This window comes from Pelophylax lessonae (genome assembly GCF_965119305.1).
Source record: "Pelophylax lessonae genome assembly, chromosome: 1".
Lineage (NCBI taxonomy): Eukaryota > Metazoa > Chordata > Amphibia > Anura > Ranidae > Pelophylax > Pelophylax lessonae.
The window spans coordinates 274,352,608-274,378,160 of NC_138768.1; the positions used below are offsets into that span (position 1 = coordinate 274,352,608).

Sequence of the window (25,553 nt, forward strand, 5' to 3'; positions counted from 1 at the left end):
TGCTGTCAGAATGCAATGCCCCAGCAGGGGATTCCTCCCCCCTTAAGGCTTTTTGCATATGGGTGATTTAAGGCTCGTACACACTTGACAAAAATCGGACGAAATATCCTCAGATTTTTCTCTCTCTTGCTCAGTGTTCATTACCGTTTTTAGTTGACAGTGCATAATGTTCACGAAATTTCTCGTCCGATTTTTTTATTCTTTTTGGGACGTTTGTTCCTAGACTTTCGGGTCGTCAGCAACTTCAGATCATGCGCGGTCTTTTGTATCTGATTTTTCGTGGACGTACTGCATACACATTAAACGAAAATTGATCGTGCTGGGGATGGACGATAAAAATTTTGTCCCTCCGTTTTTTTTCCATGAAAATGTCGGCATCGGCTGCTGAAAGTTGTGTACACACTAGCTGAAAATTGTACGATTTTACCTCGGACGGGGGTTTTTCGGCAGATATAACACAGGTGCTTTGTTGTCTACAGAACAATGCACATAGCTGTGTAAGGAACAGTAATGCAGAGAAGAGTTTAGAGCTGTAAAATAAAAATAGAAAAATGTAATCGGAGTGCAGTAATTTTGCCACAGTACGTGTGATGCAGGACATTTATGAAACGTAACTTTTTTTTTTTTTTTAACTCAGGATCTTTGTGCCAGCAAGATACTGCATATATACATCAGTTAATTAATGAATATGTGGAAGGGGTCTTATGCATATGTACATGAATATGCAGATGTACTTGCATAAACACACTTAGACTACATTCACAAAAGCAGTGAGGCCTGTACGTTGTGAAATAGCCGATTCTCAATGTACGAGACTCAGCACCTATAAAATGGAGTTCTATTTAATGAAAATCCTGCATTCAAGTGTAAAATGTTTTTTTTTTTTCTTTTATAGTTCTGAACACATTGCTGCATTCTGGATCTTTACACAGTTGTGTGCATTGTCCCTTAGGCAACAATCTACCTGTGTTTAGATCCATATACACATACACACACAGCTACAAAAGTGCTGTTTTTTCACCCGTGTGCAAGGGGACCCCAACAGTAACCTCTAACCTAACTTAATAGGAAACCTTAACCCTAAAATATAACCTAATATTTAACCCCTAATACATAATCATATCCACTGATTTTAACTGCCAGCCCTAAACCTAACTCATAAGTGGAGATAAAATACCAACATTTAAGGCAGTTATGTATTCATTACTATATCTACTTGTATTCGTACTAGTCTCCTGCAGTCCCTTCCATACTACCATACTGACTGGGAGAGGAAGCGGTAGCTCTGTATATCAGCAAGCCTTCATGACATTACACAGCACTGTGAACATAAACAGAGCTTGCTGACTAAGTGTCCATTCATTCATGCGATTAGCACATTATGCAAATTCAAACAGAAGGAAGATTTTGGATCCCTGCATCTAAATAATTGTCTGTGAAAAGCTGTGTAAAGTGGGGTACACACTAGTAGAAAATCTGCCGAAAATTCCCGTCCGAGGTAAAATCGTACGATTTTCAGCTAGTGTGTACACAACTTTTAGCAGCCGATGCCGACATTTGCAACTACAAAAAACATAGGGACAAACACCAAAATTTTTATCGTCCGTCCACAGGCGACCAATTTTCGTTTAATGTGTATGCAGTACGTCCGCGAAAAATGGGATACGAAAGACCACGCATGATCTGAAGTTGTTGATGACCCGGAAGTCCAGGAACAAATGTCCCAAAAAAAAAAGAAAGAAAAAAAAAAATCGGACGAGAAATTTTGTGAACATTATGCACTGTCAACTAAAAACGGCTATGACCGCTGAGCATGAGAGAAAAAAATCGGAGGATACACAACCAGGAACTGCATGAAGTGATAGTGAAGTGATAGTGGCTGGACACAGACAAACTGCCTCCAGCCACTATCATCTGCCCCTAACTGCAGGTAATCACTGGGAGTGCAAACAGTCAAAAATAGCTGCGGCCCCCCATCAGCCGGTCATTGCATTGTATGGCCTGAGCATCTGTACAACTTTGTACACACCTGCCAAGAATCCGCAGCTAGAATTCACAGAGTGCACTAGCTACCTGTTTGAATAGACACTTAAGAAGAGAGTAAAGGGATGCCTTCATCAGTGAGTTGCTGTTCCATTAATAAATCAAAGTCTTGAACCAAGCTGTGTTACTTTGGCTGCAGTGGAGAAATTACATGGTCAGGAGTTTTTATACCGTGTAGCAGGGGTGTCTGGATTAGAAAATGTGGAAAAGAAAAAAAAATGTCAGTTAAGACATTTAGAGCAGAAGTAAGCCCTCTGATTCTTCACAACTAATGAAGCTGCCATCGTAGGCCTCTGTTTTGACCACAGTTGCCATATTGCAGGATGTGACCAGTTATGACACAAGGCATTTGATGGCTTTAAAGTTCGGTTGAGAGCAAAAAGCAACTGTCACAGTTATCATCCATGGCCTACCTTGAATGTAACTGTTTTAGGAAACTTTGAAATCGATGGGTTTAGTTTCACTTTAATGCAGATGTATTTTAATGATTAGATAGCTGTTGCCTACACTTACCACTCCAAGATCGGGTTCACATCAGTGCGGTGTGTTTTTTCTCTGCTGCATTTTTAAGCATGGTTCACACTCATTTTTAGGTGTGCTGCAATTAAAATATTAGAATGTATGTTTTACATAAAAACGCACAAGAGATGCAGCAAGCAGGGCTTTGATTCCCTTTCATGAAAATGTGCATTCTAATAGTTTAATGGCAGTGCACCTAAAAACGTGCATTAAAACGTGACACGAAAAGCTGCACTGCTCTGATGTGAAAGAGACCTTTATAAATATTTATCTAAAAAGTAATGAGACAGGACCCCTGCTGATCTCTGCACCAAAACTCCTGATCTTTCTTCCAAGATAAATGTGTCCAGAGATGCTGACACGGATTTTAACTGGTCTAATTAGGCAGACACACATTTCAGAGCTTGCTTTTTCATTTGCGTGCATAGTTGGCAGCTTGTAGTCATTGCTCAATAATTCACACACATTGCAAGTCAGGACTACAGCATACATTAGCAGTTGAAAAATAGGACTGCGTCCCTGTGTACACCCATGTACTCTGCAGTACTATATGTCAACAATAACCCTATTCATTATAAAGGTGAACAAAGGCTCTGAAACACACACGGTTGTGCATGAAATTACCAGGCAATGAGCTGCTGATCAGCAGATTCTTATTAGAGCTAGGCATACAGTATCTAATGATTTGTCTTCCATGTACACCAATATTATCCAGATAGTCATATGTAATAATCATGGCTACATGCAATCGGACTGCAGCATATGTAGCATATAGAGATTACTTTTGAGAATCTTTAAATTAAACAACAACTTAAAGTTAATGGTAATCTCCTGTATAAATAAAAATTAAACTTTAGCTTCTGACTCCTTAAGACAGGAACCACGAGGGATCTTAGCTCTGTTTGCATGTAAATTTTTAAACTAGGTTGTGATAACCTGAAGCAAAGGTATACAAGACATTTTAAAGGTCTCACTGTCCTGACCAAAATAAGGAAGAATTTAATTCACTTTAAAGCTGGGTATACATGTACCGAAAGTCGGCTGGTTCAGCAGGTACCTGTGTACTGTTGTCTGTTTAATCGAAACGGGTCTAACAACTGGCTTCTGTCAAACTGTAATGCTGGAAAATCAGCATTCATTTAGCGCTTGCAGTCACACTGATCAGTGTATTCTAAAGACACTGAAGAGATCCTTGCATCAATGTAGATTGTGTTGATGCAGTGATTTGTGAGTTTTTTTCCGTTCAACCTGCTGGTTGAGCAAAAAAAAACAGAAAAACAAACTTACGTGCCTACCCTGCTTAAATGTCCAGTGTTCCATATACAAAAGGAAAGCCAGCTTACCTGATTCCAGCAAATTCCACCTTTTGAGTAATGTATGCACAGGAGCTCACCTGCAAATGGAAGGGTTGTTCTTAATTTATAAAGGTTGAGTCATATTTTTCTATCAAACAGGATTAGGGCTAGGTTCACACTGCTGTGATACAATTTTTATCTAACTTTCAGTGCGATTATGTAGTACTACTTGGATGTAACTTTGATAAGGTTTGTATATTCTAGTGGGCCAAAATCACACTGGAATTGCATCAAAGTAGTACAGGAACCTTTTCCAAAATTGCTCTGTGCTGAGTCGCATTGATGTGAACAGACAACATTGAAAACAAGATGATATTCTTTGTTTTGCGATTCTGTGTAGCTCACGTAGTATCTGAAATTGCACTAGTGTGAACTAGGCCGAACTAGGCCTAATGATTAAGTACACTTATTTTCATGAGTGTGTGGCTTTCACAGCTCACCAAGCTTTTCTTCAGTCTCCACATGTCCCCTCGTCCTATGTACTGATCCTTAAAAGTCAGCTCCACAAGATCAAGTGTCACATCCTAGGAACATATAAAACAGAAAAGAGTTAAAAAAAAATGTCTCCTTATTAACTGTATCATCCATACAATTGATTTCCCGTTCCTTTTACACAGTTTCATTAACAAGAATCTGAGTAGTATTAGTACTCTCTTCATACACTAAAGAAAATTATAAAAACGCAAATCTTTTGTTTTTGCCCCTATTTTTTTTATGAGCTGAACTCTAAGATCTAAGACTTTTTCTATGTACACAAAAGGCCTATTTCTCTCAAATATTGTTCACAAATCTGTCTAAATCTGTGTTAGTGAGCACTTCTCCTTTGCTGAGATAATCCATCCACCTCACAGGTGCGGCATATCAAGATGCTGATTAGAAAACATGATTATTGCACACGTTTGCCTTAGGCTGGCCACAATACAGGCCACTCTAAAATGTGGCCTGTTTTACTGTACTGGGGGGGGGGGGGGGGGGTCCGAAAACCAGTCAGTATCTGGTGTAACCACCATTTGCCTCACGCAGTGCAACACATCTCCTTCGCACAGAGTTGATCAGGTTGTTGATTGTGGCCTGTAGAATGTTGGTCCACTCCTCTTTAATGGCTGTGTGAGGTTCCTGGATATTGGCAGGACCTGGAGCACGCTGTCGTATACGCCGATCCAGAGCATCCCAAATATGCTTAATGAGTGACATGTCCGAAGAGTATACTGACCATGTAAGAACGGGGATGTTTTCAGCTTCCAGGAATTGTGCACAGATCCTTGCAACATGGGGCCGTGCATTATCATGCTGCAACATGAGGTGATTGTACAACAATGGGCCTCAGGATCTCGTCACGGTATCTCTGTACATTCAAAAGGCCATCAATAAAATGTACCTTTGTTCGTTGTCCATAACATATGCCTGACTATACCATAACCCCACCACCACCATGGGCTGCTCAATCTACAACGTTGACATCAGTAAACCGCTCACCCACACGCCATACACGCTCTCTGCCCTCTACAGTGAAAACCAGGATTCATCCGTGAAGAGAACACCTCTCCAAAGTGCCAGTTGCCATCGAATGTGAGCATTTACCCACTCAAGTCGGTTACGACGACGAACTGCAGTCAGGTCAAGACCCCGACGAGAACGACGAACATGCAGATGAGCTTCCCTGAGACGGTTACTGATAGTTTGTGCATATATTCTTTGGATATGCAAACGGATTGCTGCAGCAGCTGTCCAGGCGGCTGGTCTAAGATGATCTTGGAAGTCCAGGGCTGGTGTGGTTACACGTGGTCTGCGGTTGTGAGGTTGGTTGGATGTACTGCCAAATTCTCTGAAACGTCTTTGGAGACGGCTAATGGTAGAGAAATGAACAATACAATTCACGGGCAACAGCTCTGGTGGACATTCCTGCAGTCAGCATGCCAATTGAACGCTCCCTCAAAACATGCTACCTCTGTGGCATTGTGCTGTGTGATAAAACTGCACATTTTAGAGTGGCCTTTTATTGTAGCCAACCTAAGGCACACCTGTGCAATAATCATGCTGTCTAATCAGCATCTCGATATGCCACACATGTGAGGTGGATGGATTATCTCGGCAGAAACTGAATTTTTGTAAAATCTTACCTGTAAAATTCCTTTCTCTGAGTCCTCCGACAGTCGCCGCCTCCTCTAAGTCATCACTATTGGGTATTGTCATCTGCTCCGCAGGAGTAGCTAGGCATATAGACTTAGTTAAAAACAAAAGGCATTTGCATGTATACACCCCTGGGGGCTGTCCCATCTGGTCAATACCCCCCTGCAGTGTCCACTCCCAACTCAGTTTGGTAGCATAGCAGTAAGAACAGGAACCCCAAAGAGGGGCAGGGGTGGCGACTGTCGGAGGACTCAGAGAAAGGAATTTTACAGGTAAGATTTTACAAAAATTCAGTTTTCTCTTACGTCCTCCGACAGTCGCCGCCTCCTCTAAGTCATCACTATTGGGATGTCCCAAAGCAGTATAGACATGAGGGGTGGGATACGCAACCGTAGAAGAGCAAACGCCGTACCCATATCAGAGAAAGGAACCTTACAAACACAGTAAGGGAACCCACTGGGCAACAGAAAAAATGAACAATGCTCAACAGGAGCAACCGCCCAGAACAGCAAACACCAACAGCCAGGGACCCACAAAAAAACAAGGGTCCTTCATGGCACTGCCGCACTGAGAACTTTGCGGCCAAAGGAAGCATCAGCTGATGCCTGAACGTCTACTTTGTAGAATTTTGAGAAAGTGTGCACCGATAACCAGGTCGCAGCCTTGCACATCTGGGCCACCGAGGCCCTGTGCCAACAAGCCCAGGACGTACTCACAGATCTAGTAGAGTGCGCCTTAACAGGGAAGGGTGGCACCCGTTCCTTCAAAGCATAAGCCTGTTCAATGGTCTGTCTGATCCATTTGGCAATAGTTGCTGCGGACGCAGCCATGCCCTTCCGAGATCCCTCAGGAAGAACAAACAGGGAATCCGTTTTACGAAAGGATTCAGTAGACGACAGGTAAACCCTGATCACCCGAACAACATCCAAAGAATGCAAGGCAATCTCCTTCAGATGCTTAGGCTTCGTGCAAAGCGAAGGCAGAACAATTTCCTCATTAAGATGAAATTCAGTGACCACCTTGGGAAGAAAAGACGGAAGTGTCCTCAACACCACCTTATCCTTATGGATTACCAAGTAAGGGGAGCGGCAAGACAACGCCGCCAGCTCCGACACCCTGCGAGCCGAAGTGACCGCCACCAAAAAGGCGACCTTCTTTGACAGCAGAGGTAAAGAGATCTCCCTGATATTTTCAAAGGGAGCACGCTGTAGCACGGACAGAACCAAGTTCAAGTCCCACGGAGGTAAAGGCTCCTTCCTGGGAGGAACCACGTGTCGCACACCTTGAATGAAGGTGCGGACCAAAGAATTAGACGCCACCAGGCGTTGGAAAAGAATAGCCAGGGCAGACACCTGACCCTTGATTGTGGCCAGCGCCAATCGCTGATCCACTCCAGACTGGAGGAAAGCCAACACTCTTGACACCGAGTACAAGCGAGGGGAAAACCCCCTGGACTCACACCAGGCAAAATAAGCCTTCCAAGTACGGTAATAGATCTTACCAGAAGAGGATTTCCTAGCCTTGATCAGCGTAGGGATAACCTCAGGAGAGAGACCCTTGTCCTTCAGGACCTGGGTTTCAGCAGCCAGGCGTTAAAGCCAGCGACCGTAAAGCAGGATGGAAAATCAGTCCTTGAGACAGAAGATCTTCCCGTACCAGGACCGGCGAGGCTAGTCCGGCGCTATCAGAATCACCAGGTGTGGCTCCGAGGCTAGCCTGCGGAGGAACCTGGACAGCAACTGAATCGGAGGAAAGGCATACATCAGACGATACTGATGTCAAGGGGCCACCAACGCATCCGAGGCGTCCGCCAACGGATCGCGCGTTCTTGCCACGAACCTTCCGACCTTTCGATTTAGCCGAGACGCGAACAGATCCACGTCCGGGAATCCCCACTTCGCACACAGCATTTGGAAGACCTCCGGGTGTAAGGATTCCCCCTGGTCCAGGGCCTGGCGACTCAGGTAGTCAGGTAGGAATGTGAACTGCTGAGATAGCCGGGACATGAATCTCGGCCCAAGTCAGAATGTCTGACACCTCCCGGGCCGCCCGAGCACTCCTGGTGCCCCCTTGGTGGTTGATGTAAGCCACCGCGGTAGCATTGTCCGTCTGTACCCGGACAGGACGACCCCTTAGACGGTCCGACCACTGAAGAAGGCAGAGCTTGATCGCTCGCAATTCCAGGACGTTGATCGGAAGGGAGGACTCCTCCTCCGACCAAGTGCCCTGGGCAGACAGGGTGCCCAGGACCCCACCCTAGCCCAACAGGCTGGCATCCGTGGTGATCACCGTCCAAACCAACGGACGGAACGACTTGCCCCCCGTTACCGACGGGGACTGGAGCTACCACAGAAGAGCCAATCTCGTCTGACGACTCAAAGAGACATGCAGATCTAGGGACTTTGCCCAGTTCATCCCAGTTGGCCAGGACCTCCGCTTGGAGAGCCCGCGTGTGGAACTGAGCAAAGGGTATCGCCTCGAAGGTCGACACCATCAACCCTGGGACCCGCATACAGGTCCTGAGTGGCGATACTGGAACGTCCCTGAGGGACCAGATCTCGTCCCGCAATGCTCGGAGCTTGTCCTCCGGCAGGAACACCTTCGCCTGAGCAGAGTCCAGAATCATTCCCAGGTAGGGAAGGCAAACAGAAGGGCACAATGATGACTTCTGAACGTTGATGGTCCATCCGAATTCCTGAAGCGTCCAGACCGTGATGGACAGATCGCGCACCAGATCCTGACTGACACTCGATCTGACGAGGAGGTCATCCAGATACCCCAGAATCGCAATGCCCTGAGCCCTCAGTAGGCCCAGAACCGGCGCTAGAACCTTGGTAAAGACCCTGGGAGCCGAAGCGAGACCGAAAGGTAACGCCACAAACTGATAATGGTCTCCCGCGACTGCAAACCGAAGTTACCGCTGATGACCCTCGAAGATGGGGACATGCAGGTACGCATCCTTGAGGTCTATTGAAGTCAGGAACTCTCCCGGGCTCAGAGAAGCCACCACCGATCGGAGAGACTCCATACGGAATTTGCGAACTCGAACAAAGCGGTTCAGAGCTTTCAGGTCCAGGATAGGACGCACCTTTCCCTCCTGAATAAAAATTGGAATAAAAACCCCGAAACCTGTCCCGGTGAGGCACCGGGACGATCACCCCCTGAGCAAGGAGGTCCTGGACCGCACGGTGCAAGTCCTGCAGACGCCCCGGAGGCAAGTGAAGATTCGAGGGGAAGAATCTGTCCGCTGGCCGGGAAAGAAACTCGATCTTGTATCTCGACCGAACGATTTCCTGAACCCACCTGTCCGAAATCTGGAGCAGCCAAGGTTGAAGGAAACCGCGCAAACGTCCCCCCACCCCAGAGACGGGTGAGGGCGCGCCTTCAGGCAGAAGTGGACTGACCCGACGTAGCGGTATTGCCTGACTTCTGCTTACCCGCCCAGGGCTTCTTCTGTCCGCCCTGGGACTTGAAGGGCTTGCCCTTGGACTGGTTCCCGAAAGGCACGAAAGGAACCCTGACTGGATCTAGGCGCAGAACTCCTCTTGCCCCGGAAGGGCTTGTGCTTCGGGTTCTGGGGTAGCATAGTACTCTTGCCCCCCATGACGCCTTTTACCAGGGTATCCAACGCCTCGCCAAAAAGGCGAGAGCCAGCATAGGGAAAGTCCGCCACCGTTTTCCGCGAGGACTGGTCAGCCGACCAACTCTTCAGCCATATCAGGCGGCGATTGAGCACTACGACACTAGAGAGGCGTGCGACTAGCGGGGCCTCATTCAAGGCCGCATCACACAGATACATGATTCCCTGGTGGATCTGATCCACCATATCCAGCCGGGCAGGTGGAACACCATCAGTCACAAGGCTGCTCCTAAGCACCTTAGACCAGTAAGCAACCGCCTGCGCCACTAATACGGACGCGAAAATCGGTTTGAGCAGAGAGCCCGCCACCGTATAGGAATGGCGGGCCAAAGACTCCAAACGCCGGTCCGTAAGATCCCGGAAAACCGGGGAATCCTCCGTAGGAACCAAGGTAGCCTTATTCAGCACGGCGACCGTGTGATCCACCTGCGGCGGTACACACCAGCGCGATTTCGTAGCCGGTGCAAAGGGATAAAGCAATTTGAACCGACTAGGCACCACGAACGGACGCTTTAAGGTGCGCCACACTTCATTAACAGTGTAATGAAACTCAGCGGGACAGGGAAAAACCTGTGCCAACTTGCGGGTCCTGTGTGTCCCAAAGGAAGACATAACGCCCGGAGGGCTGGGCTCATCCTCCAAATGTAAAGTGTCCTTTACAGAAATAATTAATTCATCCATGGTCGCCCGTTCCTCGGGCGACCCCGGGGAGGAGGTATCAACCCCCTCTACCTCCGCCTCCCCCTCAGACCCCTGCAGGTCCACGGATGAGCGGGACCCCGAAAAGGGCACGCTCGCAGCAGCAGCAGCCATATCACCATCTGAATCAGAGGAGAGGGACAACCTGGGCCTCTTACGAGCAGCACGTTCAGCCATCAGCATTTCCATATTTGACACCAAAGTCGCCACTACCGCGGCCAAATCAGGTCTCAGAGGGGGCACCGGAGAACTGGGGGCCCCCACCAGGACTGGTGGAAATTTGCTATCCTGAGAATTCATGCTCAGGTGAGAAAAATCAGGACAGTGCAAGAATTAGGTGCTGTCCCTTTAAAAGCGCTGCGAGTGCGCAGCCCACCACTCCAGCTATAGAATAGAAAAAAGACCCCCAAACAGGAAGGAGACAAAACTGAGCCAGAAGCGGCAGTACAGAGATATATTGAGAGCAATAACCTGCAGAGCCCCCGCAGAGTGTTGCCACCGCTGTCCTGCTTCTGAGGAAAGAGGAAGTGCTGTGAAAGTAGGCTGAACTATTCTGCTGCATGTCCCAGGGAAAATGGCTGCCCCATAGAAATGTATGGGAGGCTCCACCAAAATGGCCGCTGACATGCGGCTGGACCAACCGATCGGACACCGCAAAAATGGCGGCGGTGGGCGCCAATTCAGCATGTAGATTCGCCCATAGAGAAGCTCACATGCTTGCCCAGTGTGTAAAAAATGGCGGACCGCGCGGTATTACCCCGCCGCGGTCCATACACAGTCTGCACCCCCAAACACCTAAGTGACCCAGGGAAGTGGACCCCGCAAACACACACACAGCGCCGCAGCGCATGTACAAGCGAACCCCACAGGGATCGCAGCAGGGGGTCACACAAGGCACAGACATGGGGAACACACAGCAACCAGGACTGCCACCCCACACAGAGGCCCCACACAGAAGCACTTACCTGTACCCGATGGCGTGGGGAGCCTCACAGAACGGAAAGCCGCTGTCCTCATCTGACAGGGAGTGCCGTTTGCTAGGGACATTGCACTGCTGAGCCGCAGATGCGTCCGGTGAGGTAGCCACCTCACAGCTGCATCCCTGCAGCGAACATGGATGGGTCGTTCATTGCGCCAGGGCGAACCATAGCTGAACGCTCGATGGCGGGCTGGGGGTCCATCTGACCCTCTGTGCCCTGGAGACCCAGGGCGGCCAGTCTGAATCCCAGCACCGCATGATCATCTTCGTCAGAAGAGTCGACTAAAAACTAAAGCTGATCAAATAAACAGCTAGTAAAGAAAGAAAAAACTGACATTTTTCAATAAAATCAAATAAAAAGGAAGATAGGCTGAGACCGAAGCCCCAGCACAGGGAAAGCCTAACTACTCCTGATGCTAGCAAATTAAAACTGAGTTGGGAGTGGACACTGCAGGGGGGTATTGACCAGATGGGACAGCCCCCAGGGGTGTATACATGCAAATGCCTTTTGTTTTTAACTAAGTCTATATGCCTAGCAACTCCTGCGGAGCAGATGACAATACCCAATAGTGATGACTTAGAGGAGGCGGCGACTGTCGGAGGACGTAAGAGAAACTGGATTTTTGTAAGAACTTACCGTAAAATCCTTTTCTCTGACGTTCTGACAGACGCAGCTCCTTATCTTCATGACTCATAGGGTTATGCTCCTCCTTCTAGGAATAGGCACTAGGCAGGAAAAAAACGTAACCCCGCCTATGGGGGTTGGCCCTGCAGGCATAACCCCTCAGACTCTTTAGTTTAGTTGCAAGCAGTGTTTATAAGACAAAAAACCCCATACCTCTGAAATAGAGGGGCGGGTGCTGCATCTGTCGATGAACTTCAGAGAAAAGGATTTTACGGTAAGTTCTTACAAAAATCCAGTTTTCTCTATCGTTCATCGACAGACGCAGCTCCTTATCTTCAAGACTCATAGGGATGTCGCAGTATAATCATGAAGGGTGGGAAAGAACGCAGAAGTCAGTCCCCAAACATAAGTAAGTCCCCCATAAACGTAAGTCCCCAATGGCTAACCAGGTAGCATGGAGCTCAACTAGGAACAACTGGAGCTCACCCGGAAAACATTTAACCCTCAAAGAGAAACTAAACAGAGTTCTCTTTTAAACTGCAGCCTGCAAAACCTTGCGGCCAAAAGAAGCATTCTCGGATGCCAACACATCTACCTTGTAGAATTTTGTGAACGTATTCACAGACGACCAAGTTGCCGCCTTGCAAACTTGCAGAACTGACGCCTGATGGCGAAAAGTCCAAGAGGCACTCAGCGCTCTCGTAGAATGAGCCGTCACTGGGAAAGGAGGAACCTGAGCCCTCAGTGAATAGGCCTGCACCACCGTCTGCCTGATCCATCTCGAAATGGTTGCAGCAGGCGCAGCCAATCCCTTACGAGGTCCATCAGTAAGAACAAAAAGAGCGTCTGATTTTCTAAAGGACTCAGTGGTCTCTAAATAAACCCTGATCGCCCTAACCACATGCAAAGATTGCAAGGCATACTCCTTAGGATGCTGAGGTTTAGGGCAGAGTGAAGGCAACACAATGTCTTCATTCAGATGAAAATCAGAAAACACCTTAATAAGGAACAACTGATTAGGTCGAAGTACCACCTTATCCCTGTGTACAACCAGATAAGGTGAGCTGCAAGACAACGCCGCCAATTCAGATACCCTGCGGGCAGAAGTGATCGCTACCAAGAAGGCAACCTTCTGAGACAAAGAATGCAGCAAAATCGCCCAGATTTTTTCAAAAGGAGGCTTTTGAAGAACAGATAACATTAGATTTAGATCCCACGGAGGTAATGGTGATCGCCTCAGAGAAGCCATGTGGCGCACTCCCCGGATAAAAGTCCAGATTAGGGCATGCGTGCCTAACGGGCGTTGAAAACATATAGCCAAAGTCGAAACTTGGCCCATGATAGTACCCAAAGCCAACCGCTGTTCAACCCCTTTCTGCAAAAAAAGGCAAAAACCCTAGCGATCGAAAACAAGCGAGGGTGCACCTTCAGTGATTCACACCATGAAATGTACGATTTCCATGTATGATGGTTACGATGGTACGATGAGTCAGAAAGATCCCTATCTCTCAACACCTGACTTTCAACAGCCATGCCGTTGAAGCCAGCGACTGTAAAGCAAGATGGAAGATCGGACCTTGAGACAGCAGATCTTCCCTGAGAGGAAGTCTCCAAGGGGTATCGGCAACAAGCCTTATAATGTCTGCGTACCAAGACCGGCGAGGCCAGTCTGGAGCCACCATAATGACCAGAATGTTTTCCACCTCTATCCTTCGCAGAAGCCTCGGCAGGAGTTGCAATGGGAGAAATGCATAAATCAGCCAATACCAACCCCAAGGAGCCACCAGTGCATCTGTGGCTTCGGCCAGAGGATCTCAAGACCTGGCTACGAATCTATGCACCTTCTTGTTGAGGCGAGCGGCAAACAGATTGATCTCAAGAGTCGCCCACCGAACACACAGGAGGCGAACACCTCCGGGTGTAGGGACCACTCCCCTTGATCCAGCACTTGACGACTTAGGTAATCCGCCTGCCAGTTTTCCATACATGGAATGTGTACAGCAGAGAGAAATGGAACAAAGCTTTCTGCCCAGGCCAGAATCTCCGCCACCTCCTTGGCCACCAAGACAGTCTTGGTGCCCCCCTGGTGATTGATGTAAGCCACAGGCGTGGCGTTGTGTGATTAAATCCGAACCGGGCAACCTTGAAGACGAGTCGTCCAATGACTCAGACAAAGCTTTATCGCTCTGAGCTCCAAAACATTTATCAGAAATTTTGACTCTTCCATGGTCCAGGTATCCAGGGCACTAAATCCCCCACAACAGAGCAGATTTTGTGTTGTGGCTCAAACGAATCAAAGAATCCAAGGACTTTGGATCCTTGTTCCATTTTACAAGAATCTCCCTTTGCAAAGGTCTTGTATGGAACTGAGCAAACGGAACCACCTCGAAGGTCGATACCATCAGACCCAAGGCTCACATGCAAGCTCGTAGAGAGGACAGATTGCTGTCCAACAACAACTGAATCACCCCTTGTAAATTTTGAAGCTTGTCCGGGAGAAGAAAAACCCTCGCCAAGGCTGAATCCAGAGTCAAGCACATATAATCCAGTCTCAGAACCAGAGTCAGCGCAGATTTCTTGAAACCGATGTTCCAACCGAACCCCTGCAGAGTTCTGACCGTGATCGTCAACAAGGCTGAATGAGAGTCCGCTCTCAACAGGAGATCGTCCAGGTACCCCAGTACCACAATCCCCCGTCGGCACAGCAATGCTAATACTGGTGCTAGTACCTTGCTAACAGTGGCGGCTGGTGAAGTTTTAAGATGGGGGGGCGCAAGACCCCGCCCTTCAATTTTGACCCCCTCCTATTTCTCAGAAGCCCCACCCCTTATATACTCCACCCATTTTGTCCCCTGTATTTTGCTTGCGTGAACCAATTCTACCAATATATCACATATTAAGGGGTCCATCAGTACTAGTATATCCCATAATAGGGAACAGGGGTCCTATTATGGGATATACTGTGAGAGACATCCTATTATGGGATACATGGACTGAGAGTGGCACAAACCCCACAGTACAGACCCCTCAAGCACAAACCCTGCACAAACCCCTCAAGCACAAACCCCACAGTACAGGCCCTCTAGCATAAACCCCACAGTACAGGCCCCTAGCACAAACCCCACAGTACATGCCCCCTTCAATATAGTGACCAGTATAAATGCCGCCTTTCAATGTAGTGACCAGCATACATGTCCCCAATGCAGTGACCAGTATACATGTCCCCAATGCAGAGCTATGCGTGCATGCCTCCAATGCAGTGACCACCAGTGTACATGTCCCCAATGCAGAGATATGCGTGCGTGCCTCCAATGCAGTGACCACCAGCGTACATGTCCCCAATGCAGAGCTATGCATGCGTGCCTCCAGTGCAGCCAGTGACCACCAGTATACATGTCCCCAATGTAGAGCTATGCGTGCGTGCCTCCAGTGACCACCAGTATACATGTCCCCCAATGCAGAGCTATGCGTGCGTGCCGCCAGTGACCACCAGTATACATGTCCCCAATGCAGAGCTATGCGTGCGTGCCTCCAGTGACCACCAGTATACATGTCCCCCAATGCAGAGCTATGCATGCGTGCCTCCAGTGCAGCCAGTGACCACCAATATACGTCCCCCAATGCAGAGCTATGCGTGCGTGCCTCCAGTGACCACCAGTATACATGTCCCCCAATGCAGAGCTATGCGTGCGTGCCTCCAGTGACCACCAGTATACATGTCCCCCAATGCAGAGCTATGCGTGCGTGCCTCCAGTGACCACCAGTATACATGTCCCCCAATGCAGAGCTATGCGTGCGTGCCTCCAGTGACCACCAGTATACATGTCCCCCAATGCAGAGCTATGCGTGCGTGCCTCCAGTGACCACCAGTATACATGTACCCCAATGCAGAGCTATGCATGCGTGCCTCCAGTGCAGCCAGTATACATGTTCCCCAATGCAGAGCTATGCGTGCGTGCCTCCAGTGACCACCAGTATACATGTTCCCCAATGCAGAGCTATGCATGTGTGCCTCCAGTGCAGCCAGTATACATGTCCCCCAACAGGACAGGACCGACTGAGAGGACTCACTTACCGGTGGTGACCGAGTCCCGACTGCCTGGTGGTTCTTCTCTTCCAGGTTCCAGATGACCTCCGCTCCTCGAGACACTGCCGCTGCGGCCTGGTGAGGTGATTGGTCCGGTCAGTCTGGATCCGATGCTGGTGGTCTCCTCTCCGGTGCCGCCGTCACTCCCGTCCGTCCACCCGACTCCATCGTCCGTCCGGTCCACTCCAGTGAGAATGACGCACGCGAGTGACGTCAGCGGGGTCAGCGTCGGATGTCCTGGATGATGATTGGTCCAGGCTGGAGGCTGGACCAATCACAGCCAGGAATCCACGAAGTGGGGGTGTCCAAGCGCTGTGCCTTGCGCCCAGGTTACGCCCCCAGAAGGCAGCCAATCGGCGCCTCTTCTGGGTCGTAACCCCCCCCCCAGCCTCCACATAGGCCGGCGGCGGCGAACGCAATTTTTTTTTGAAAACTTTATTGCTCATTTTGTAATTTTTTTTTCCTTTTTTTAGGGGGGCGGCGCCCTGGCGCCCCCTATGCACCGGCCGCCACTGCTTGCTAAACACTCTGTGAGCAGAGGCGAGACCAAAGGGTAACACCATAAATTGATAATGCTTCTCTGCTACCGCTAAGTGAAGAAACTGCTGGTGTCCAGCGTAGATAGGGATGTGTAGATATGCGTCGTTGATATCTATGGAGGCTAAGAAATCTCCTTGATGCAGAGACGCTACTATCGTGTGGATGAACTCCTCTGTATCCGCACGAAGTGGTTCAGGGCCTTAAGATCAAGCATGGGACACACCTTGCCTTCTTTTCTGGGCACAGTGGTTCAAAACCCCTGAAAACGTTCCTGAGCGGGAACCGGCACAATCACTCCTTGCGACAGCAAGTCGTTTACCGCCCCTCGCGAGTCCCTTAACTGGACTGGGGATAATTGAAGAACCTGTCCGACAGACGAGACCGGAATTCGATCTTGTATCCTAATCGGATCAGTTTGTGAACCCATTTGTCCTGAATCAAGGAGGTCCAGGGTTCCTGAAAGAATCTAAGATGCCCCCCCAACCCAGACTAGGGTGAGGGCGCCCCCCTCTAAACAGCCAAGGACTTGTCTGCAGATCCAGATTGGTCAGACTTAGAGTTTCCTGACCATGGCTTCTTGGAATCCCAGAAGACCTAAACAGTTAACCTTTTCCTTGCGAACCGGAGGCACGAAAAAGACGTTTGTGAGCAGTAAAGGAAGGCCCCCGCCTAGTACGCGGCACCTTGCCCTTAGAGGATTGGAGCAGATTAGTGCTCTTACCCCCCGTGATACCTTTGATCAACTCGTCCAGGGAGGATCCAAACAGCCTCTCACCTGTAAAAAGATCAGTCACAGCCTTCTTAGAAGCCTGGTCAGCCGACCACCATTTCAGCCATACCATGCGCCTAATAGCAATCCCTACTGCTGACGTCTTGGCCACCAACAAAGTTGAGTCCAGGGACGTATCACACATGAACACCAGGGCTTGGGTCAACTGGTCTATTAGTTCCAGTACCGCAGGGAGAGGCCATGCCGTTTCCAAGTTATCAATAACTTTACCCATTCAGTAGCAGTCTGCACTACTAAAATATTCACAAAGGTAGCCTTTAACATGTAAATGGCGGGACAAGGATTCCACCCGTCTATCCACAGGATCTGGAAAGGTTGGAGACTCTTCCACCAGTACCAGAGTCGCTTTATTGAACCTGGCCACCGGAGAATCCACTTTCGGTGGTACAGTCCACCTATTGCACACCGCCTCCGCAAAAGGATAACAGCGTGCAAAATGCTTAGGCACCACCAACAAGTGCTTAATGCGTTGCCATTGTTCACCCACAATAGTATGAAATAATTCTGGACAAGGGAATACCTTACCCGATTTATGGGAGCCAAAAGACATCTGCGTACCTGACGCTGTAGGTTCATCAGCCAATTTTAGGGTATCCCTCACAGAAACTTTTAGGGCTTCAACCAATGCCCATTCCCGCGTGGCGGCTGATGAGGACAGGTCCTCTTCACCATTAGAATGTGAAGACACCGACCCCTCAAGGTGGTCTGCGTCCGCGGCGACCATATCTGTCTCTGAATCCGAAGACCCTGCCAATGGCGGTAATAGCGGAGGGCGTTTGCGGCTGGCAGCACCAGAAATTACAAAATCCACTTTTGACATCAAGTCATACCGCATGCCTGTCCATCCCACGGCCCTCATGAAAATAGCCGCTCATACATTCTCAATGGGGAATTATAGAAAATGGCTGCCCATGTAAACTAATGGAAACACAGAGATCATGAACCACAGCAAAATGGCGGCCCCCACGGCACGCCATGCTGTCTCCAGGACCCCCCAAAGGGGTCCCAGGACAAGAGGCATCTAAAGGTCCTTAGCCAGGGACCCACCAAGGACAATCCACCCCCCTAAAATAAGGCCATAACGGTTGCACTTTAACCCCCCTCCCCCCTAAGGTAAAACCTGCTAAGGGTCGGGGAATGCCAAGGGGTACACCAGATTAGTCCTTTGGGGTGCCAGGGAACCGAGGGAGCCCCTAAGGTCCAACCAGTCCAGGGAGGGGCTCACGCCCGCCCCACGACTGCCAAGGGTGTTTTGGGGGGACAATTATACTCACCATACCACGGTACCAAGTGGGCGCCACTCCGAAACAGGCTACCTCCCACCCGGGATGGGGGTGCTGTCAGCCAAGAGGAAGCTGTGACTCAGGGCATTCCAGGTCGATGTGTCCCAGCGAGACTGTCCACTTTTAGGCTCGTCCCCATCTATCGGGGCACTGTTGTGGCGAGGCCTAGTTCTGAACTATAACCTGCTCACACTCGCTGGCCAGGCTGGGAGACCTTAAGGATCTAGATTATCCAGTGCAAAACCGCAGCCGGCTGTTGCTTGTAGTTCCTCTGGATCTTGGTCCTCAGGAACTAACTAGTTAAAAAAAAGAAACACAAACTTTCCCTGTTACAGCTAAGACCAAAGTCCCAGCAGGGAGTTAGATCCTATTCCTAACACTAGGCAGAACAAAACTGTTTGATGATAGCAGAGTCTGAGGGGTTATGCCTGCAGGGACAGCCCCCATAGGCGTGGTTACGTTTTTTCCTGCCTAATGCCTATTCCTTGGAGGAGCATAACCCTATGAGTCATGAAGATAAGGAGCTGCGTCTGTCGATAGAGAAAGGAGAAGTGCTCAGTAACACGGATTTAGAAAGATTTGTGAACGATATTTGAGAAAAATAGGTCTTTTGTGTACATAGAGTACAAAGTCTTAGATTAGATCTTTGAGTTCAGCTCATGAAAAATGGGGGCAAAAACAAAAGTGTTGCGTTTATAATTTTGTTCAGTGTATATACCATGAGGTTGGTATTCTTTTTTAGCCATTTACAGCTTAGCTTATAAACCCACCAAAAAAAAGTGTGGTGGAGGAAAATAATCATACCCAGTAAGCATAAAGGGAAACAGAATATTCATCCAGATATGGTGGGACACTGCTTTTGTTGCACTGGAAGATGGAATTTAAAGTGGTTCTAAAGGCTCAAGCCCTCTCTGTGCAGCAGCCCCCCTAATACTCACCTGAGCCCCATCGTGATCAAGTAATGTGCACAAAATCCTCAGCTCTCCGGGGACTCCCCCTCCTCATTGGCTCACACTACTGTCAATCACAGCCAATGAGCCAATGAGGAGAGAGAGGGGGCAGGGCCAAGCCGGAGGGGTGTGTGTGCATAGACACGCAGAGCAGCAGCTCTGGAGCGAACTTACTTAGGTGCCCCCATAGCAAGCTGCTTGCTCTGGGGGCTCTAGCCAGGAGCACCGGCGGGGGACTAGAGAAGAGGAGGACCACTGCACAGAGCAGGTAAGTATAACATGTTATTTTTAAAAAAAAAAAATGCTTTTAATATCACTTTAACAAATGTAGACCCTTCTAATCAGTAGAACAATTAGGAAAAAGTAAGCATTGTTTCCAAGTAACATCCAAGTAATCAAAGTATAATATTTAAAAGTATGATATGAGATAGGGAGTCTATGAATTTACCTTTGGGTCAACAACGTTAACATAAACATCCTGGTATGGCCTAAGGCGAAAAACTTGAGCCACTGTCTGATCAATACTGACAGTTTCTGCACAAAAAGTGAAAGGTTAGTTAGCTACAGAAGCAAGGAAAGACCAAATTGAATTATGCTGAGGTATAAGCAAGTCATACATAGATTACCTTTCTGTAAATCTTCCTTCAGAGATTTTACTTGCAATAACAGAGGGCTGTTAAAATATAGAATGCGGTCAGCAAATTTACAGATGCTGCAAAACACAAATTGCTAAAAAAAAATAAGGTTATAACATGGAAAATGTAACAAAGCTTGACAAGTGCAGTATAATAATACTACAAGGTGAAATTATACAATAAAGCAATGAAAAAGTGTGAACAGACCCAAAAACCAACAAAACCCCAGTTCAGAGATCATTTCGGACGTGTACTGTGTAATTCTCATAGCTATTTGCATTATTTTAATATGGAAGCTACTACAGTCTTATTTTGTTAATAAGTGTAAACAGTTGCCCTAAGCAACCAATTAGAAAGGTTTAGTCTACGGGGATAAAAACCTGCCTACTTGCTCTCAAAAGGTATATACATGCAAGGCAATTTTTCTTCTTTCTTGTTTAGGCCTGGGACACAGGGAAGGCAACACAATGAATTCATTCACATGAAAGTCAGAGACAACCTTTGGAAGGAACAACAGACAGGGCAAAGAATCACCTTATCCCTGTAAATCACCAAGGTTAACAACAGGATAACGCTGCCAGTTCCGACACCCTGCTCGTAGAAGTGATAGCCTCTAAAAAGGCCACTTTCTGGGACAATGTAAGCAGGGGAATCTCCCGAATATTTTCAAAAGGAGGCTTCTGCAGAGCTGAAAGCACCATATTAGGATCCCAAGGCGGCAGCATTGGAGCCCGCACTGGAGGAACCAAAAGTCGGACACCCTGAAGAAAGGCCAAAGGTCGTTGGAAGAAAACACCTGGCCCTTGATGGTACTCAAGGCCAATTTCTGTTCAGCCCCCCATTGAAGGAAGGTTAATATCCAAGCCACCGAGAAGGAACGAGGAGGAAACACAAGAGACTCACACCATGCAATGTACGTCTTCCACGTACGATGGTAGATTTTCCTAGAAGTAGATTTCCTAGCTTTCAACAGAGTAGGAATCATCGACTCAGATAAACTCCTATCCTTCAGCACCTGGCGTTCCACAGCCAAGCTGTCAAAGCCAGCTACTATAAAGCGCGATGGAAGATCGGTCCTTGGGACAGGATCCTCCCCAAGAGAAATTCTCCAAGGAACGTCGCCAACCAGCCATACCAGACTGGCGTACCAAGCCCGGCGAGGCCAGTTCGAAGCCACAAAGATGACTGGACCCCTTCTGTCTCGATCCGGCATAGAAGACTGGGCAGAAGCTTGAGAGGAGGGAAGGCATAAATCAGATGATTCTGACCCCACGGAGCCACCAGCGCGTCTGTGGCGTCTGCCAGAGGATTCCTTGACCGAGCCACAAACCTCTGCACCTTTCTGTTGAGCCAAGAAGCCCCCCCTGAGACACAGCTGATGAAACACCTCCGGATAAAGAGACCACTCCCCGTGGTCCAATGCCTGCTGACAGAGATAATCCGCCTGCCAATTTTCCACCCCAGGAATGTATACAGCAGAGAGGGCTGGAACGAACCATTCTGCCCATCTTAGAATGCCGGCTACCTACAGAGCCACCAGGACACTTCTTGTGCCCCCTTGATGATTGACAAGCCACAGCCGTGGCATTGTCCGATTCAATGTGCACTGGACAACCCTGAAGACAATCCGTTCAATGATCAAGACAGTCTGATCGCTCGGAGTTCCAAGACATTGATTGGTAGTCTGGATTCTTCCTGTGTTAAGATCCCCTGAGCAGAATGCTTGCCGAAGACGCCTCCCCAGCTGGACAGGCTGGCATCTGTGGTGACCACTGTCCAATACAAGAGGAGGAAGGATTTGCCAAGCCGAAGCACTGGAGAACAAAGCCACCATATCAAGGATTCCCTCGTTCCCCGACTAAGCCAGATCTGATTTTCCAGAGACTGGAGAGTCTTGTCCCATTTGGTCAGAATCTCCCTTTGCAGGGACCTTGCATGAAACTGTGCAAATGGAACCGCCTTGAAGTTAGACACCATCAGGCCCAGCACTTGTATGCGAGTCCAGAGGGACGACTATGTGTTGGACAGCAGGAGACAAATTACAGCCTGTCATTTTTGAAGTTTGTCCAGATAAAGGAAATCTGGCTAAGGCCGAGTCCAGAGTCATTACCAGATAGTCCAGCTTTGTGGACTTAACCAGAGCAAACTTCTGAAGGTTCAGAATGCAGCCGAACTCCCGCAGAGCTCATATTGTGATCTTCGGGTTCTCCACCAGAGCAGAGGGAGACCCTGCTTGCATAAGGAGATCTTCCATGTAGCCCAGTACCGCAATCCTAGTACCAGGGCTAACACTTTTGTGAAGACCTAAGGAGCAGAGGCGAGACCAAAGGGTAATGCCACAAACTGATAATGCTCCTCTCCCACAGCAAACCAGAGAAAACGCTGGTGACTGGCACATATTGGAATGTGAAGGTAGGCATCCTGGATATCGATAGAGGCGAGGAAATCCCCCTGATTCAGGGATGCCATTAAAGTTTGAATAGACTCCATTCTGAACTTCTGTACCCACACAAAGCAGTTTAGCGCATTGAGGTCCAGGATTGGACGCACTTTGCCTTCCTTCCTGGGAACTGTAAACAGGTTCGAGAAAAAAACATGAAAATGTTCTGAAATAGGAATCGGGACAATCACCCCCTGAAGGAACAGGTCATGTACCGCCCCAAACCGACCCTAGCCCCCGCCAGGTACAACACCCCCCCCCACACACACACACACAGTCGATCATCTTGTTGCCGGCGACGCGCCCCCCAGCCCCCATTGCCAGTCAGAGCCCTGCTACCACCCCTTGAAAGTGGCCAGACCACCCAAACAGCCCCACTGTATGTGGAAGGGAGGGGGGCGGCCTGCGGGAAGGAGAGGAACCAGGGAGTCCGATCTTTTTTTTTTTAGTATACTACCGCTTTAAAGAGGCAGGAGCACTGGACCAGTCACATGGAAGGTGGAAAAAAACCCTTTGTGCTGCAGCTCCCCCTAGACTCCCCCTTTTTCTTCCCGAAGCACGATCCGATCCAGCGATGTGCACAAACGCAGAGGCTCCTCCTGACAGTAGGGGGAGCAATTGGCTCCTGGTGCGGTTAATCAAATCCAGTGCAACAGGAGCAGGGGGTGGGGTGAGTCACTGTCTGTGTAAATGGACACAGCAGTGGGACTCGGGAGCAAGCCTGAACAGGTGCCTCCAGGGAAAACTGAATTTTTGTAAAATCTTACCTGTAAAATTCCTTTCTCTGAGTCCTCCGACAGTCGCCGCCACTTCATATTCATCACTAATGGGGTTATTGACCTTTGCTCCGCAGGAGTAGCTAGGCAACAAAATTTGTTAATATCAAAGCTTTTAGCATATCCCACCCCTAGGGGGTGGTCCCCTCAGTCAATACCTCCCTGCTTCCTGCATTCCCAACTCAGTTTCAGTAGCATAGCAGTAGAGTACATAAACAAACCCCAAAAGAGGGGCGGGGGCGGCGACTGTCGGAGGACTCAGAGAAAGGAATTTTACAGGTAAGATTTTACAAAAATTCAGTTTTCTCTTACGTCCTCCGACAGTCGCCGCCACTTCATATTCATCACTAATGGGGACGTCCCATAGCAGTGTAGACATGAGGGGTGGGAAAAAACGCAGCCGCGCCTAAAGCAACGCAGTACCCACATCAGAGAAAAAGGAACCTTACCAAAGTAAGAAAACCAACTGGGCAACAGGAAGAAAAAAAAAAAAAACGTGCTCAACAGGAGCAACAACCCAGGAAAACAAGTAACCTAGGGATAAAGACATCCCAACAGCCAAGGACCCAAAACAAGGGACCCTAAGGCACTGCCGCACTAAGAACTTTGCAGCCAAAGGAAGCATCCGCCGATGCCTGAACATCCACCTTGTAGAATTTGGAGAAGGTGTGAACTGACGACCAAGTCGCCGCCTTACACACCTGGGCCACAGAAGCCCGATGATGACAGGCCCAAGACGTACTCAGAGATCTGGTAGAGTGCGCCTTCACAGGTACAGGAGGAACCTTCCCCTTCAAAGCATAGGCCTGCTCAATGGTCTACCTGATCCATTTGGCGATGGTAGAAGCCGACGCCGCCATGCCCTTCCGAGGTCCCTCAGGAAGGACGAATAGGGAATCCGACCTGCGAAAGGATTTAGTCGACGACAGGTAAACCCTGATCGCCCGAACAACATCCAAGGAATGTAAAGCCACCTCCTTCGGATGTTTTGACCTCGCGCAAAGCGAAGGCAAGACAATGTCCTCATTGAGGTGAAATTCCGAGATCCTCTTCGGAAGAAAAGACGGGTTAGGTCGCAAGACCACCTTATCCAAGTGAATCACCAAATATGGAGAGTTGCAGGACAAGGCTGCCAGCTCCGACACTCTGCGAGCCGAAGTGATCGCCACCAAAAACGCAACCTTCTTGGACAACAGAGGTAACGAGATCTCCCTGATCTTTTCAAAAGGAGCATGTTGCAACACGGACAGAACAAGGTTCAAGTCCCATGGAGGCAAAGGCTCCCTCCTATGAGGGACCAGGTGTCGCACCCCTTGAACAAAGGTGCTAACCAAAGAGTTAGACGCCACAGGGCGTTGAAAGAGAACGGCCAGCGCAGAAATCTGACCCTTAATCGTGGCCAACGCCAAAAGCTGGTCCACGCCCGTTTGAAGGAAAGCCAACACTCTCGATACCGAGTATGAGCGAGGAGAATACCCCCTGGACTCACACCAGGCAAAATACGCCTTCCAAGTACGATAGTAAACCTTCCCCGAAGAGGCTTTTCTAGCCTTGATCAAAGTGGGAATGACCTCAGGGGAGAGACCCCTATCTGTCAACACCTGGTTTTCAACAGCCAGGCCGTCAAAGCCAGCGACTGTAAAGCAGGATGGAATATCGGCCCTTGAGACAGGAGATCTTCTCGAAGAGGTAGACGCCACGGAGCGTCGACCGCCAGATTCACGAGGTCTGCGTACCAAGACCGGCGAGGCCAGTCTGGCGCCACCAGAATCACCGTGTGCGGTTCCGCGGCCAACCTGCGAAGGAACCTGGACAGCAGCTGAATCGGTGGAAAGGCATACATCAGACGATACTGATGCCAGGGCGCCACTAACGCGTCTGATGCGTCTGCCCGAGGATCGCGCGTCCTTGCCACGAACCTTTCCACCTTGTTGTTTAGACGAGACGCGAACAGGTCCACATCTGGTGAACCCCACTTCGCACACAACATCTGGAAGACATCCGGGTGGAGGGACCATTCCCCCTGGTCCAAGGTCTGGCGACTCAGATAATCCGCCTGCCA

The 25,553-nt window shown here is 49.0% G+C and overlaps 1 protein-coding gene across 6 annotated transcripts in view; it reads right to left on the reverse strand.

The window, feature by feature from the left end:
* DEPDC5 (DEP domain containing 5, GATOR1 subcomplex subunit) overlaps positions 1 to 25,553 on the reverse strand; it is a 228,801-nt gene that overhangs the window by 177,481 nt on the left and 25,767 nt on the right. For all 6 annotated transcript variants that reach the window (XM_082263291.1, XM_082263293.1, XM_082263290.1 and 3 more), the window contains exons 4-7: positions 20,267 to 20,313; positions 20,089 to 20,174; positions 4,358 to 4,441; positions 3,906 to 3,955 (exon numbers count right to left, since the gene is read on the reverse strand). In XM_082263291.1, the coding sequence (XP_082119417.1) occupies positions 3,906 to 3,955; positions 4,358 to 4,441; positions 20,089 to 20,174; positions 20,267 to 20,313 (267 nt within the window). The remainder of the gene's footprint in view (positions 1 to 3,905; positions 3,956 to 4,357; positions 4,442 to 20,088; positions 20,175 to 20,266; positions 20,314 to 25,553) is intronic.